This window comes from Sinocyclocheilus rhinocerous, unplaced genomic scaffold (genome assembly GCF_001515625.1).
Source record: "Sinocyclocheilus rhinocerous isolate Xijiao unplaced genomic scaffold, SAMN03320098_v1.1 scaffold1733, whole genome shotgun sequence".
NCBI lineage: Eukaryota > Metazoa > Chordata > Actinopteri > Cypriniformes > Cyprinidae > Sinocyclocheilus > Sinocyclocheilus rhinocerous.
Genome location: NW_015640388.1, coordinates 286,096 through 302,287, shown reverse-complemented (window position 1 = coordinate 302,287; position 16,192 = coordinate 286,096). Strand labels below are relative to the sequence as shown.

The 16,192-nt window shown below is 38.4% G+C and overlaps 1 protein-coding gene across 2 annotated transcripts in view; it reads left to right on the top strand.

Moving 5' to 3' along the window:
* The window catches only part of LOC107752632 (lipoma-preferred partner homolog), a 201,604-nt gene that overhangs the window by 99,811 nt on the left and 85,601 nt on the right, over nt 1-16,192 (top strand). For both annotated transcript variants that reach the window (XM_016568655.1, XM_016568654.1), the window contains one exon: nt 14,241-14,813. In XM_016568655.1, coding sequence (XP_016424141.1) covers nt 14,241-14,813 — 573 coding nt within the window. The remainder of the gene's footprint in view (nt 1-14,240; nt 14,814-16,192) is intronic.

Sequence of the window (16,192 nt, the reverse complement as noted above, 5' to 3'; positions counted from 1 at the left end):
AAGTCAGAACATCTAAGAGATACACTTTTCATTCAAACTTACATATATTTTCACCTAAAATCTTGATAAAATTATTTATGGATGTCTTATGCATCAATTAACCATGTTTAAATACAAAATGTAACACCATATTCAGGCTGTGCTTTGCAGACAGTGCAGAGCACTATTCCAAATGTGCAGAAGGTCACAGAAGAACAGTAGTTGTCTGCCTTTCATCCTTTCGTTCTCCCAGTTTCCTCTTATCTTCTCTGTAAATAGAAAGGAAGAGGTGTGCGGCTGCTTAAAGCTAGTGTCAGCTTAGTTGCCACTCTGAGACATAATCCTGTTGTCCATCTCCTGCTAAGGAGAGCAAGATCTATTTCACATTACTGCTCCGCTGCTACAAGAAATGGCAAAATTAACGCTTTTTGTGTGATAAATAATGCTGTTTAATGACATTGTCACGATGCGCTACTGTGAGGAGCACGGAGTGAGGAACGAGGAGACGAGGAGTAAACTTCCAACGAAAAGACTTTAATTTACATCAAAGGAACGACTGAGGAATGGCCGGCGGGCTTGACTACTGAGTGGCCGGCGGGCTTGATTTGGGAATGGCCGGCAGGCTTCACTTCGGAGCGGCCGGCGGGCATGACTTCGGAGCAGCCGGTGGGCTTGACGATGGATGGGACTAATGGGTGATGCTTCTGGGCTGGCGGCGAGGCGACGAGATCCGCTGAGGAACCGAGCCAGGTTGATGTAATCAGGCAGGGTCCACCTGGACCCAGCCAGTGGCATCCGCTTCGCGATTCCCTCATCCAAACCACCCCAGAAACAGTCCACAAGAGCACACCGGTCGAGGGAAGTCTGCTCAGAGCAGGTGAGGAATTTGTGGATGTACTCCTCCAGCGGACGGCCCTCTTGATAAACGGAACATAAGCGTTCGAGGGGATCCATTTGACAAACCAAAAGAAAAACAATGAGGGAAAAAAAATAGGAAAATAAAGCGCAGGGTAGATCGCTGCTCACTTTTTATGGTCCGGTATTCTATCACGTTTGCTACTGTGAGGAGCGCGGAGCGAGGAACGAGGAGACGAGGAGTATACTTCAAACAAAGAGACTTTATTGGACATCAAAGGAACCAGGAACACACATGTAGCGGGGAAAGACGACATTCAATACCGGACGAGGGAAACTAGGGAACAGAGCTTAAGAAGGAAACTTTACGAGGGAATTAATCAGACACACCTGAATCAATGCACAAACACCTGGGAACAATAGAACAAAATCAGGGAACAGGATCAGGAAGACCAAATAAGGGCATAAACATAGGGGAAAACTAGGACACAAGCTAGCAAAACACAAGATATAGGACTGACATTACTCCCCCCTCCCCGAAGGCGCATCCACGCACCACACAACATCCAATGGGGAGGGGGGAGGCCCCTCAGGACTGGCTTACCCTGAACGGCAGGCCTCCAGAGCGGTACCCGTTCCGGGACCCATGGCGGATCAATTCTGGATAATTAATAATCATAATTTTTAGATCACAATTCTGAACAGACTACTGAACAAAATAACATAATCAGGGCTCCAGACTAACATTTGAGTGCAGTGGCGCTGGTGATTTTGTGATGGAGGTAGACTAGGAAGCCATGGCGGAGCAGGCAGACTAGGAAGCCATGGCGGAGCAGGCAGACTAGGAGGCCATGGCGGAGCAGGCAGATTAGGAGGCCATGGCGGAGCAGGCAGACTAGGAGGTCATAGTGGAGCAGACAGTTCAAAGCGCCATGGCAGACCAGGAAGCCATGGCGGAACAGGCAGACTAGGAAGCCATCGCCATGGCGGAGCCGGCAGACTAGGAGGCCATGGCGGAGTAGGGAGCTCAGGGGGCCATGGCGGAGCAGACAGTTCAGGAGGCCATGGCGGAGTAGACAGTTCAGGAAGCCATGGCGGAGCTGACAGTTCAGGAGGCCAAGGCGGAGCGGCCTCTGTGGCCTTGGCCTTGGCCTCGACACTCAGCCCAGCCTCTACGGCAGGAGCCCTGGAGCTGGCTCAGGGGCTGGAGCCAACACTGGAGCTGGCTCAGGGGCTAGGATGAGGGCTGAGTCTTTTCCTCCTCATCCTCCTCCTTTGGTTAAGGGTGAACGGCGCGGCCGGCAGGCTTGACATCAGCACTGCCGGTGGGCTTGACTGAGGAACGGCCGGTGGGCTTGACATCGGCGCGGCCGGCGGGTTTGACAACGGGCTGGTTCTGGATCGGGGCCAGAAACTCTCCAGACACTGGAGGATCCCTTCCCTCCAGCTTAGTCCTGTGGTGTCTGGGCGGTCAACGGGGCGGTAGTAATTTGCCCCGATCCAGAACAGCGAGTTGATGGTGGCGTCGTCCCGAGCCCGCAGAATTCCCAGGCGTACTCAAAGAAGGAGAGATCTCTGCGGGCTAGGGCGGAGAATCGAGCATTTCTGTCACAAACCGGTATTCTGTCACGTTCGCTACTGTGAGGGACCGAGGAACAAGGAGACGTGGAGTATACTTCAAACAAAGAGACATTAATGATATCCAACGGAACTAGGAACACACACATAGCGGGGAAATACGAACATTCAATACCGGACGAGGGAATCTAAACAGAACAGAGCTTAAGGAACTTAACGAGGGAATTAATCAGACACACCTGAATCAATGAACAAACACCTGGGAACAATAGAACACAATCAGGAAACAGGAACAGGAAGACCAAATAGGGGCATAAACATAGGGGAAAACTAGGACATAGAGCACGTGGGGAGCAAAACACAAGACACAGGACTGCTGTTTAATCCTTAAGATCATTAAATTAATTTGTTCAATGGACAGATATACTGACAGAAAGAGGAAATAAGAATATGGATGAGCAATTTTTTATTATAGACATTAATGGAGAATAATTTGAATACTTTCCATAACCATCATATTTAGGTACTGACTTTTTCCCCTTTTTGGTAACGCTTTATAATAACTTTCATTAATAAATCATTAACAATAATTATATTAATGCTTAACTGTTCATTAGTTATTACATATTCACATATCTAGAAATATGAGATAATGTGCTTGTTAATGTTTACTAAAGTGCTTATTAAACATTGCCTAATGATTAACATATTAGATTAACACATTACATTATTTAATGTAAATTGAAATGCTTACAAATGTTATTGCACTTTTTAAAAATCTTCACATGATTTTGACAGATGGTTTACGAGCAAAAGCTTCATTAATAAATCATTAACAAACATTATATAATGCTTAACAGATCTTTAATTAATGCTCACAAATCTCATTAAACTTTTGATTCATAAGTAATCAAGTGTGTTTATGCTTAAAGTATACAGTATGCTTTTTATCATGAATGGTTTGTTCTCTCCCCTCCTTTTAAAATGATAGTTCATCCAGAAATTAACATAATCATTTACTCACTTTCATGTTGTTTCAAACCTAAAACTTTCCATAGAACTTAAAAATGTACAGAAATAGAAGAAAATCCAGACTGCTTTTTTTCCCCAAACAATGAAAATGACTTGTGAGTACAGCTGCAAATCACTTTTGTGTCTCAAAAATGGACAAAAAGGATCATAGAAGCATGCGCAATAAACTCATACACAATATTCCAAGTCTCCTGAAGCTGTACAATATTGCTTTGTGTGATAAACTGACTAAAATGTCATATGTCTTGTTATTCACTGAAAATATTATTGCCTTCTCTCTCTATTGCATCAAATGCAATTCAAGAAGTTCTCGTGTGTATATTAAACAGAAGTTTCAGTGAATAACAACTTACATTTCGGCCTGCTGCTCACTTAAAGCTATCGGATGGCTTCAGAAGTCTTGGAATAGAGTGCATGAGTCATACAGTATATACTATTTTTTATGGCGCTTTAATTTTATGTAAAGAAAAAACCTTGTGCGTTTCGAAACAATATGAGGGTGAGTAGATACTTTCTTTTAATTAACTGGAAACATGGAGTTTTAAACCATTTGTACTTGTGTTAATCGTTCCCTCTGTGACTGAACAGGCCTCAGCCAGCAAGACTGAGGAGACGAGACAAAACGTAGTGGGAGACAGAGATGGAGATAAAAGAATAGGAGGGGGCCAGTGGGAATGCAGTCCTCAACTGCCTGTGGCAGCCATTGACCTTAAGGTCAACATGGTAGCAGGTTCAGAGTTTTGACAGGAGCAGCCAACTGTAGAGAGAGGAGTGTGCCCGATGGCACTCCATGTAGCCAGTCACTGTGCGTTAGACTAATAAACTGCATGTTATCACTCGTGTGTCTGTTTTACACACATCCGACCAATCGCGTAGAGCGGTTGATATACTATATATATATATATATATATGTGTGTGTATATATATATATATATATATATATATTTATATATAAACGTATATATATGTATATACATGCTTTTTTTCCCGATATAAACCTTTTTCTAAATAATTGTCTAAAGGTCCATAGAACAAGATAGATTTCCTGTAGAAGATAATATTTTCTGTGAATATGTATATCATTATGGTTTTTAATGTAAAATTATTTGTTTCCCATGCTCACCAAGGCTGCATTTATTTGATCAAAAATGCAGTAAAAACAGTAATATTACGAAATACTATTAATTGGTTACTGTTCATTTAAAAGAATTTTTTTCTGTTTTAATTTATTTTAAAATATGATGGCAAAGCACACACGCACGCGCGCACGCACACACACACACACATATTCCATATATATGTTTAATTTTATTCGATTTTTTATTCATATTTTACACAGTTTTGCTCATCTTTTTTTTGCCTTTATGAAAATGATATCAGCGAATATGAATACAGTGTGTCATCTAACCTGTTCAGTGTGGATGAGAAACATCTGGCGGTCAGGTTCTCACTGATATTTCCTGTGGCTATTGAAACAATATGGGGAATTCATCGCTGTGTGGTGCGTTGTGTATTTAATGGATGAATTACTACATGGGATATACATGATAGACATTATATATGGGTCCTGAATGACTGTTCAGAAAAGGCTACATGAAATGCAGAGTTGACTCATGTATTGATAATTATGGCTGTTGTCATCAACACGAGAAGTTTCAAAATACTGCTCACTGAATATTACATTCTCATACATGACTAATGATCTTGAATCATAAATCAGGCAGCAGTTAGCACTGATATTATCAGTATTATTAGTTGTAGTATTAGTAATATTTCCCTGAAATCATGCTAGGTGGGTAAATGCATACCATATTCAAATGCAATCCTCCTCGTTGCTTTGCCATCTTTGATGTCTTCGTATCATGGTCACACATAAACCCTCTGAAGAATACCTTTTTTCTGTCTGTAGTTTCTGTGAAACTATTGGAGAATATGGTTAGGCGAGAACCGAAAGCTCATAATGAAACAGAAGAGAAGAGATGAAAGCCCCCTATGTGGAATTTCAAAAAAAACAAACTCCTACTCAAATCATGTAAATGAAAGTTTTTCTGAGAACAGTGTCTTTGATGGACAGTTTCATGATTGATATTGTGCGTGCCTCAGTCACAATTACAGCTTCCTGGTAATACCTTCACTTGACTTATCTGATTCAGAGAAGGCACAATGGTTGAGAATGAAGACAATGACAGATTCAGATCTCAGCTGTCTTCAAATAAACAGACAAAATGCAAAGCAGAATCATAGTAAGAGGCAATAATCTGTCAATCAAATTTTTTAAAATCAAATTAATTACACAATGTGTCAATTAATTAATTGAATTAATTGCATATTAATCACACATCAAATTTGGCTGAGAAATTACCCACAAAAGATAATTTAAAGCCATTATTGTGTTACATGAGAAAAGCATCACATAGACATTACAAATAGTAGCTTTAGAATGTTTTTTTTTCTTCTTTTTTCAAGTTCTTTTTTCTTTTCTTTTCATTTTCTGTTTTCTTTTTTCATTTGTAATTTTGGGGTGTACTATCCCTTTAATTAGTTATTTTAATTAATATGGATTTTTTATTTTTATTTTCAGATTTTTTTATTAATATGTAAATATGAAATTATTTTTGAAAGAAATTATACTAAATAAGAAACTAAAACTGCCAGTAGGTGGCGGTAAATATCTTAGTGAATAATTAATTAATTCATTCATTCATTCATTAATTCATTCATCCCATATGTGCTATGGGGCGAACGAGACGTGAGATGTGCGGATCCATCTGCAGGCTTTTATTAGACAGAGACGTGGTCATAACAGGCATGGGTCAAACAATGGCAAACAGGTATATTGAGGGCAAGACACAAGAGTAGTCCAGTAAACGGGCGTGGTCGATCTCCGGCGAACGTAATCCTGAGGGCGAGGCAAACGGGGAATCCACAAGACGAGCTAGAGTCCAGGCGAGGCAAAGGGTAATTCCAGAACAGGCTATAAAACAATATGTTCAAATGACTGATTGATTCAGGAATTAAGTAAATGGCTCTCTTCATGAATGAGCCGTTGAATTATTGGTTCACCCGATTCATTCAAAACGCGGACTCATTCAGAAATTGTGTGTTGCTTGGAGACTTACAACAGTTCTGCTGTGTCTTTAATAGGTAATATTGGCATTGACAAAACTGATGAAAAACAGAAAATATTGTGTCTAAAATATAACACAATATTAAGTTCCTATTTATTGAACTGTTGTATAAAATCAACATTTGGGACAATTTTTCGAGACAATATTCTCTTGAATTTTAGGGGCATATAACTGCATTTTATAGGCTATATCAGTGGTTCTCAAACTTTTTTGGGACGCTGATGAGATTAACCCCTTAGGTATCGAAATTTGGTACCGAACGACGAGACGTTTTTCGATACTCGATGGTATCGAGGCAATTCGGTCGGTGCCTAAAAAGTATCGAACTCGATACCCAGCCCTATTTGGCTGTTTACTGTTTTATTTCTTTTCTTTTTCTGCTGATGGCCCGCGCCCCCCCCCTGCAATACTTGTAGCAGCACCGCGCAGGCTGATTGGTGTTTGACATAAAAGTACCGCGAGAGATATAGAAAGCAGACTGCTCCATATGCTTTCAATGCACTCTCGCGATACTTTGATGTCAAACACCGATCGATCTGTGCAGCTTCAAGTCGAACACACCTTATGAAATATAAGACGACATACGTGGGGCTGGGTGGGTGCATTAATTGAGTTAAAAATTTGAATGCATTATTTTTTCCATAACTAATTAATTAGAGTAACGCTTTAAATTGACAGCCCTTGTTTAAAGCTTTTATGTCATTTCCCTAGTAATAAAAAGCCAATAAAGATGTTTACATGACCTTGTGGTTCTGTGAGGTCCTGGGGCTCCAGGCTTTTTGGAGGGCCCCTCCTCACTTAATTATTAGATAACGTGAAATTGCATTTCAAATAGGCTAAATAAAGTTGTAGATTGCAAGATACGGGTTCCCTAGTAATAAAAAGCCAATAAAGATGTTTACATGACCTTGTGGTTCTGTGAGGTCCTGGGGCTCCAGGCTTTTTGGAGGGCCCCTCCTCACTTAATTATTAGATAACATGAAATTGCATTTCAAATAGGCTAAATAAAGTTGTAGATTGCAAGATACGGTAGGCTATTTGTAATTTTTACAGAAGAATAATGTAAAAAAGCTACAGTACAAATTTTTAATTGGTTAAATGTAAAGTACTTCACCATATACGGTTAGAAACTGTAAATGGTTTAACATGGCACTGTATGCAATTTTACATGGAAATGTATGATTTTTGCAACTAAAAACATTCCCAGAAGTCTCCATGTCATATCATATATGATTATACTTTATATAAACAATTTGTTTTCATTTTTGTTATTAGGTATTAGGGTGTTTTCGTTTACATTTTCTGTAATTTAAAGGAATATTTACCCTAAAATGACAATTCTGTCATTGTTTACTTACTCTTCCAAACCTGTACGAGTTTCTTTGTTCTGTTAAACACAAAAGAAGATATTTTGAAGAATGTTGGTAACCAAACAGTTTGTCAGTAGCCACTGACTTCCATAGTATTTTTTCTCATACTATGGAAGTCAGTGGCTACCGTCAACTGTTTCTTCAAAATATCTTCTTTTGTGCTAAACAGAAAAAAAGAACGTGGATCAAATTGAGGGTGAGTAAATGATGATATACAATGATATATATGGTTATAAGTTGTAAAATATACAGGCACCAGTATACCATCCTGTAATACCGGGGACATTGTCACCTTATTTTTTACGATGAATTTCACTTCATCAATTTGAAATAGTTTATACTTGTATTATATCCATAATCTGTCTTTACTTACATGTTTTTCAGCTTATTAAGCATAATCATTGCAAAATGTAAGCATCTACATGCACTCCATATGTGATGATGACCTTTCCCCAACAGTTTGAGACATTTGCTTGACCTTACAGGCTGTCAGGTTGTTTAGAATATCTGTTTAAGATCGTGTATGTGACCGTGCCCAGTGATTATGAAACTGTTCTTGTTCTGTGGAGAGTCCAGTGAAAACATTTCCTCAGACTCAAAGGGAAACTAATATTACCTAAATGGATGCTTTTGTTTCATGTTGTTTGCAGAGCTTGACATTTGATTACTAAAAGAATTTTCGCTCTGTATTATATGAACTTTTTCACCCAAATGTATTTAATATTCAAATCTACAAGAGTTCAAAACCGCAGGAGGCCTTTTGTCAGTGGAACATCTTGAATCATATTTAATATAACTTATCTCATCCTATTTTCTAAAACGAGTGCCCAGAACTGCCTGAGTGTAGAGAGAAGAGATTGTTTTTTAATGTGTGTGGAAGGAGATAGTCGCATTACTGCGTGCCCGATTGCCTTTCATTGTGCAAGTGCATCAAAGCCCCTAAAATGATGACAATTACTATGTCTCGCTGACTTTGACTACGACACGAATGAGTGAAACTGACCGAACGTAACAAAGGGCTGGGGGACGCAGACCTGCTCTAGCCGACGGACTTCCTTCACACCGATCCTGTCTGACCCACAGTTTGGAAGGCCGAAGGGAGACGTCTCTCGCATTTGTTCAGACACAAAGAATACGTAGAGAGCAGAAAAAGGTGGAGAGAGGAACTTTTCTTTGAAATGCAAAGTTAACAGATTTACCCATGCCCTCAAGCCCGGCACGCTCGCTCCTAATCTATTCTAATGTGTCAAAAAGCCTTTCCTTGGAGTTACAGACAAATTTCACACTCAAGTTGTTTATAAAAGTCATTCTGAATCATGAGTTTTAGTGGAAAAGTAAGTTTCGTAAGTAAGAGACTGTTCAGAGATGCTACAGTAGCTGGACACATAACAGCACAGTTAATTCAGATGAATTCTCTACAGATTTGTGAGTTTGTTCACAATATCCATATAAGGTTGGGTTACCATAAACAGAGGTGTTCCATACCAGCCAGTCATTTGAGTTTTACTTAAAGGGATAGTTCACCCCAAAATTAACATATGTTTATCATTTTGTCACCCTCAAGGTGCAGGCACACTTACAGTTGCTTGGCAACATTTCTAGGGTGAATTCTAGTCATTTCAATAGGAATCTGCGCAATTGGGAGTTTCGCGTGAGAGCGAAAAAGTTCCCCCATGCAGATTTCGCTGATGTTTATTGGTTTGAAAGTGACTTCTGTGTGAGCAGTGCTACGCTATTGACAATGGACAATGGACCTTTTTGCCTGTGAAATGTAGCTAGTTTTGTTCCAAAACTTAGTTTCCTCTTTGGAACACAAAAGAAAATTAATTTTTATTTTTATTTTTATTTTTTTGTACAAGAGCTGTCATGACATCAGATTTTCACATTTATCATGGCCAAAAGCATTCACAATAACAATATAATCACTATGGTTGCTTTCAGTCAATTTCTTCAAACTTTTGAACACACTTGAAAGCTAGGAAGGCCAAGAGAGTGTTTGCACTTAAAGTATAGCTGTACAAAAACATACAAAAAAGAACTTGATCTTGATTTGCAGTTGCTGTAGTTTGGAATTTCTAACACCTTGTCTTTGTTTTCTTTCCCAGAACCCCCCCAACCGCCCTACTTGCGACTAAATTTTTTTCGGGTACGAGTGTCTCACTTTAGCATGTCATGTCCTCCAACATGATTTTGTGCATGAATTGTAAATATACACTATGTCGTCATCTCCTTTTTTCCCACTTTATGACAGAAACCAGTGTTAAGGTGCAATACTGCCATTTACTATGTTGGAGTGCCGACCAAATATTACCATATGTGTAGCATTAACAGAAAATCAGTATTTTATTTATTTTTTTAAACATCACAGTTATCATCAGTACCAGTATATTGTGATACCGTACTTTGAAAGTTTTCATTTTTATTGTATGGCAAAAAAGTGTGTATATTTCTTTTGCTGATTTTTCTACTTTAACACTGTTTTCACATATTATACAGCTGACAATGTTACAATCATGTGACTTTGCAGAACTTTAGAAGTTCATTTCAACACGAAATTGGAAGATTCTGATCACCCAGAAGCTGTGAGCAGATGTGCATATTTCATGGGTACATTCACAAAGTTTAATACTTCCGTAAAACAGAACTTTCCTGATTTGTTTGCACAAGGAAATCTATGATGTGCCATTCCATACCAATCTTCTCCTTCCCATGATTTCACCCTCAAATAAAGGAGTGATTTCCTCTCCTCTAATCTAATGGGTGTAAAATTTACCATGACAATATAATTATTTTTAGGGTCCTATTTGCATTTCCAGCCCTCTCCTAAGTAAATGTTAGGGTTTAAGGTCTTTATAGATAAATTAATAATATCAAGTATTTAAAATAGCATGAAACATTTAAATTGAGTAATTTCACTTCCTGAAGGGCACGTTTAGGGTATTTTACATTTGCATGCAGACAGATACATCGGCCCTAATCACTGAGACGGAAACTGTAGTTAAGAGTGTGAAATATTTCACGGGGTCTTTTTAGAGTCTGTCTGACTTTTGTGTCTTGAAGCCTGAGGTATTATTGTTAAGATAAAAAGGAAGCAAATTCACATCATCTATCATTTTTCCTCATTTTGATAGTCGCGGCTCAAGCACATTAAGTTGACTCAAATACAACTTTTCCTTCGTTTACACAGTTGTATCCATGATGATTTTGTCTGTAAAACCAAGGACAGAACTCTGTAAGATTTTTTTTCCCCCTGCTGTTGTAAAGATGGAACGTGACCAAGAGCTTGAGTTACCACTCATCTGAATTTGCTCTGCTAGGTTAATAAACCTCTGTGATTGGTTACCTTGATTGGTCATCACACGCGCTGTGTCACCCAAACCTCTTCCTGATTTTTTCAAAAGCGTTGTGAGCCGTAATAACAGGCCATATTTATGTCTTTAAAGAACATGCCTCTGCTTCAGGCATGTAGGTTCAGTCTCCTCATCATGTGATAGAGACAATAATTGATTTCTCATTCTCTGGCTTAAGGCAGTAACCTAAAAAGAAAAGCATAGGTTTGTAGGTCATTAGAGAATTTAACACTGGTGATCTATTTGAAACAGACTATTAGACTTTGATTTTGTAATATGTAATTGAAACTGGCACAGTCACCTTGATGGAGTCATTTACATCTGCCCTCTACGTTAGCTATATATGCACAGATGGTTATACAGTTATCAGCCAATGAATACTATTTCAGTTTTTGTATGTGTTTTTTTTTTTGGCAATACAGTGTTAAATCAGTTTAAAAAAAAAATTTTTTTTTTAAATGCAATTAATAATAATTAGGTATTTTTTCTTCTTAATTTCATTCAAAGTCATACTAAATAACACCAGATTAAATAATATTATTATTATTAATAATAATAATAATAATAATTACTTACCACTGTGTACCATGCTCTTTGACATGCTTTTTTTTTTAGACAATTTGTATTTATATATAATATTAAAGATGATTATATATAATATATAAGTTGATTTTCAGAATAGAGGGAGGTATTTGAACAATTTGATCTTATTTAATGTCATTTATCATTATTTGTACATACATGCATACATACATAACTTTACTGACATTTCAAAATTGTTCAGATTTTTTTTTTTACAAAATTGTAACCTGTATAAACTCACATTTTTCAGTGGACTTCATGAAGTGTTTCTCATTATGTGACATTATGTGTTTTAATATTCTGCCAACACCACTGGCATTAGACTTGGTGACAGTTTCTTTTCTGTTAATTATTAAAAACATTTTTCTCAGTTTGAACTTTTTGCTTATTACAATTTCTAGTACATTAAATATATTATATTTTACATGTTTTTTCTACTTTTATATTTTTGCTTTATGAAAACAGTTTTCTACTCATCTGCAAAATGGATAAGTAACATGCATATTTTCAGATTGTGTCAGAATTATATATAGAATATTAAATAGTGATTATAAGCCCTGTTGAATTAACTATACTATACTAATTTACTACTTTAATACAAAAACACATTTAAATGTTGTGTCAGAATTATATATAGAATATTAAATAGTGATTATAAGCCATGTTGAATTAACTATACTATACTAATTTACTACTTTAATACAAAAACACATTTAAATTAAAACAAATCTATAGGATTTGCGTACATTGCAGTTTGACTTTTTGCCTTCTAAAAGTACCTGTCACCACATTTAACAAGTTGGTTTTATCCATAGATTCTTGGTTTAAAAAATGTCTTTCTGACCCACTTCAGCAAGCCACCTTAACCATGAATTCCATCTAAAGTGCATGATGCAACAGTGTCTTTCCTCGCTCAACCAAACACTTTAAGTTTGAATTCATGGAGAGATGGGCATCACCACAAGATTAAAACATTTTTATAGGCACATTCACTTCACAGACGTGTTTAAAACGTGCAGTTCTGCTCGAGGCAATGATGTGCTATCATGAAGTGTATTACTGAATGTTTCATCATGAAATTAGAGTCTCTTTGGTCTTCATTTAGCTGGTTAGTTATGACAGAACAGCCTTCTATAGATGAATAAAATCAGCCAAATATTATAGAATGGAAGTATCTCTTTGGTCTTTTAATGCAATCAGACAAAGCACCAAACGCTCTACAGCTAGGATTTATTTTGATCTTTGATGGTTGTCACAGGGTTTGTGCTTGTTTGAATTTTTACTAATCTTTTTACATCTACAGAAATCGAGTCTGTCCTCAGGCTCTGTGACACAGCTATTGTCGGACACTGAATAGATTTCTCTGCGTAGAGTTACAGAGCCAAAGCACCCAGGAAACCAAAGAAACAAATCTTTCTGATTTAGCCTCCATCCCATGCGGCCCGCTAGCATCAGCACAATTGTCTTTACCCTCGTCCGGCTGCTCATCACTTCTCTCTCTCCATCAAAACAATTTATGCCCTCCTCTTGACTCTAAATCTCAAAGCTTTATTAGCCATAGTTTATGAGTGGATGTGGTCTAGGCATGACCAACTGATGGTTGTTGCACTTGTCCTTTGGATCGATCTGCAGACAGGCTGCATAATTACTCTACTTGCGCTGTAAGATGCGGGATGATTAAATCGTGGTGTTCTGAAGGTTCTACGCCCCCTGATGTTCATTAGGACCACCTCTTATTGTAACATGTCCATCCCATCATTAATGACCATTAGCCAGTTGCCAGGCTGAGATGGATAGTGGTTTAATGGTTTGGGCTGTTGTATAACTTGATGTCAATCAAGGTTTGGCAAAATTCATGACTTAGTAATTGAAAGTGAATTAGCCGTGCCCCACAGGAAACTGAATTAGAATTGATTTGAAATGACAGGAAGTAGAAGTTACTGTACTGAAAATTGAAGATTTAATTACATTTATTGCTATTATGTGAAATTAAGTGATTTTTCAGCCTGGTCAATAAAGCCTATAAAACCTTTTAACTTTAAAATGTATTTATTCATTTATTTATTTATTTATCTTTCAGAAGTCTGTCAATTCAGCATTCAAAGTTTGTGTTGATAAACTTCAAATTTTCTGTTGTATATAATATTTCAAGAAAGATAAACCTTTTGTTGATAATCAAAACAATTAATTGCATGTGAATTTATGCTAATGTGGTTGAATTTCAGTTCTTTTTATTTCTGCTTCTTCAAATTGAAAAATCAGTGGATTGTGTGTGTCCATCATGCAGCAACATTAAACATTTTTCTTTCGTCCAGTGGACAAAGAAACTTAAATTTAATCTCTAATTTAATGTTTATTTCTTACAGAATTCTGCCAGCCCAGCTGCGACAGGCTCCAACGCCCCTGTTACAGGCTATCGGCGCATGATCATCCCACCTCAACCCCCTCTAACCGCCACTAAGAAATCCACCCCAAAACCACAGGTCCCTCCGACCGTCCCTCCTCCGGCTTCATCATCTCCACGGCCCCAATACCAGCCTGCTCCCCAGCCTGTCCCAGCGTCCTACACCACCGCCTCTACTCCTAGCCAGCCCACCTTCAATGTTCAGGTCAGGGCCGCCCAGCCTGGGCCCCAGCAGCAGCCGGTCCGCGGTCCAGCCCAGGTTCAGTACATGCCGGCTCAACCCAGAGGCCCTGATTTTGCATACGGGCCTCCGCAGCCAGGATTCTGCCCTGCTCCGTCTGGAGGCTACCAGGACCAGCACTATGGTGGAGCTCCTGCTTATGGAGGTCAGGATACATGGAGAGCTGAGCCAAGTCACCATGCTGCTCCTCCATCCAGCCAAGGGTACCAGCCCGCTCCCCCAAAAAAAACCTACATCACTGACCTTCCTGCCAGCCTGACACCCTTCGGCGGTCGGCCTTCTGCTCCTCATAAGGTAAGGGCCACATCTACAGTATGTTCAAACAAAACAGTAGAACCAACAAAAACAGATGAAGGAACAAATCTGTGAAAAGCTTACTTAGAAAAGCATTCAGGCCTATAATCAATTCTCCCATTTTATTGAATTTATGAAATTATATTCTCTGCAATACTTTTTTAAAGCACAGAAACACAAATTGAATTATTTTAATATGGCATGCAATCTTTGTGTCACCAAATGAAAACAAATGTCCTTTAAAGGACAAAATTGTCTTACTATCGGCTGCTACCTGTGAATAACTCTAACTATCATATTTTCTGGATAAAAACACAGAGATCATTATTCAGGTAGTGAATCTGTAGGCCATAAGGAACAAAAAACAAAAAGCATTGAAATAATTAAAGTAAAAAAGGTACAAGGTAAAAAAAATAATATTCAACCTTGTAAAACAGAAAAACACTTTTAACATACTTTTAACAAGAGTGCGTATTACGGAAATAGAATACTTTAAAATAATATACTTAAGTGCTAACTGAATGTAATGTTTTCACACTTAAAGGCAGAGTAAGTGATTTCTGGTAGCCAATGTTGATATTTGAAATCACCAAAACAAACACGCCCCTACCCCAAAAGGGTCTTGCCCCTATTTTGATAGCTCCGCCCCACATATACGTACGCAACCCAGGCAACGATTAGTTCTGTGAAACAAAGCAAAACCAATGTTACACCATGTCTACGGACGTGAGCGGCGCGGCGCAACAAATCCCCGACAGAAAACTGCTGCCGGGTTCTATTTATGACGTGCTGACACAAATTTCAAATGGTTTTCAACGGTCGTTTGATCGCGTCCAGTGTAGGCAGACTTTAGCTGTTGTAGACACGGTGTTACTCACCTATTGAGAAGAAACAAAGCAACCTCGGCGTCCGATCGCAGGCCTCCGCTCCTTGAGTTCTCTCCAGCGCTGGAAAGCTGATCCGATATTTACACGGGTCCTACTTCTTGCCTTATCGTTCCGCAGACGCTTTCCTCTTTTGTTTTTTATCCGCCATCTCTATCTTTCTGTCGCTCGGCTCGGCTAATGTCCATCCCATGCACTGAAAGCTCTCTCCTCCACATCACGAGACGAGTAGACACGCCCCTTATTGCTGATTGGCTACAAGTTTGTTTTGCTATTCGGCCCGAATCAGTTTTCTAAAGTGTTTTTGAAAAATCACATACCCTGCCTTTAACTGCAATTAAATGAAAATATTTTGTAGTTCAAGTTTATATTAAATGCAATTAGATGAACTTCACTAGGACTGAAAGTACTTCTTTATATGTAATTTCTATATATGTAATTACTTCTATTATCTATATGGTTAAATATATATATATATATATATATATATATATG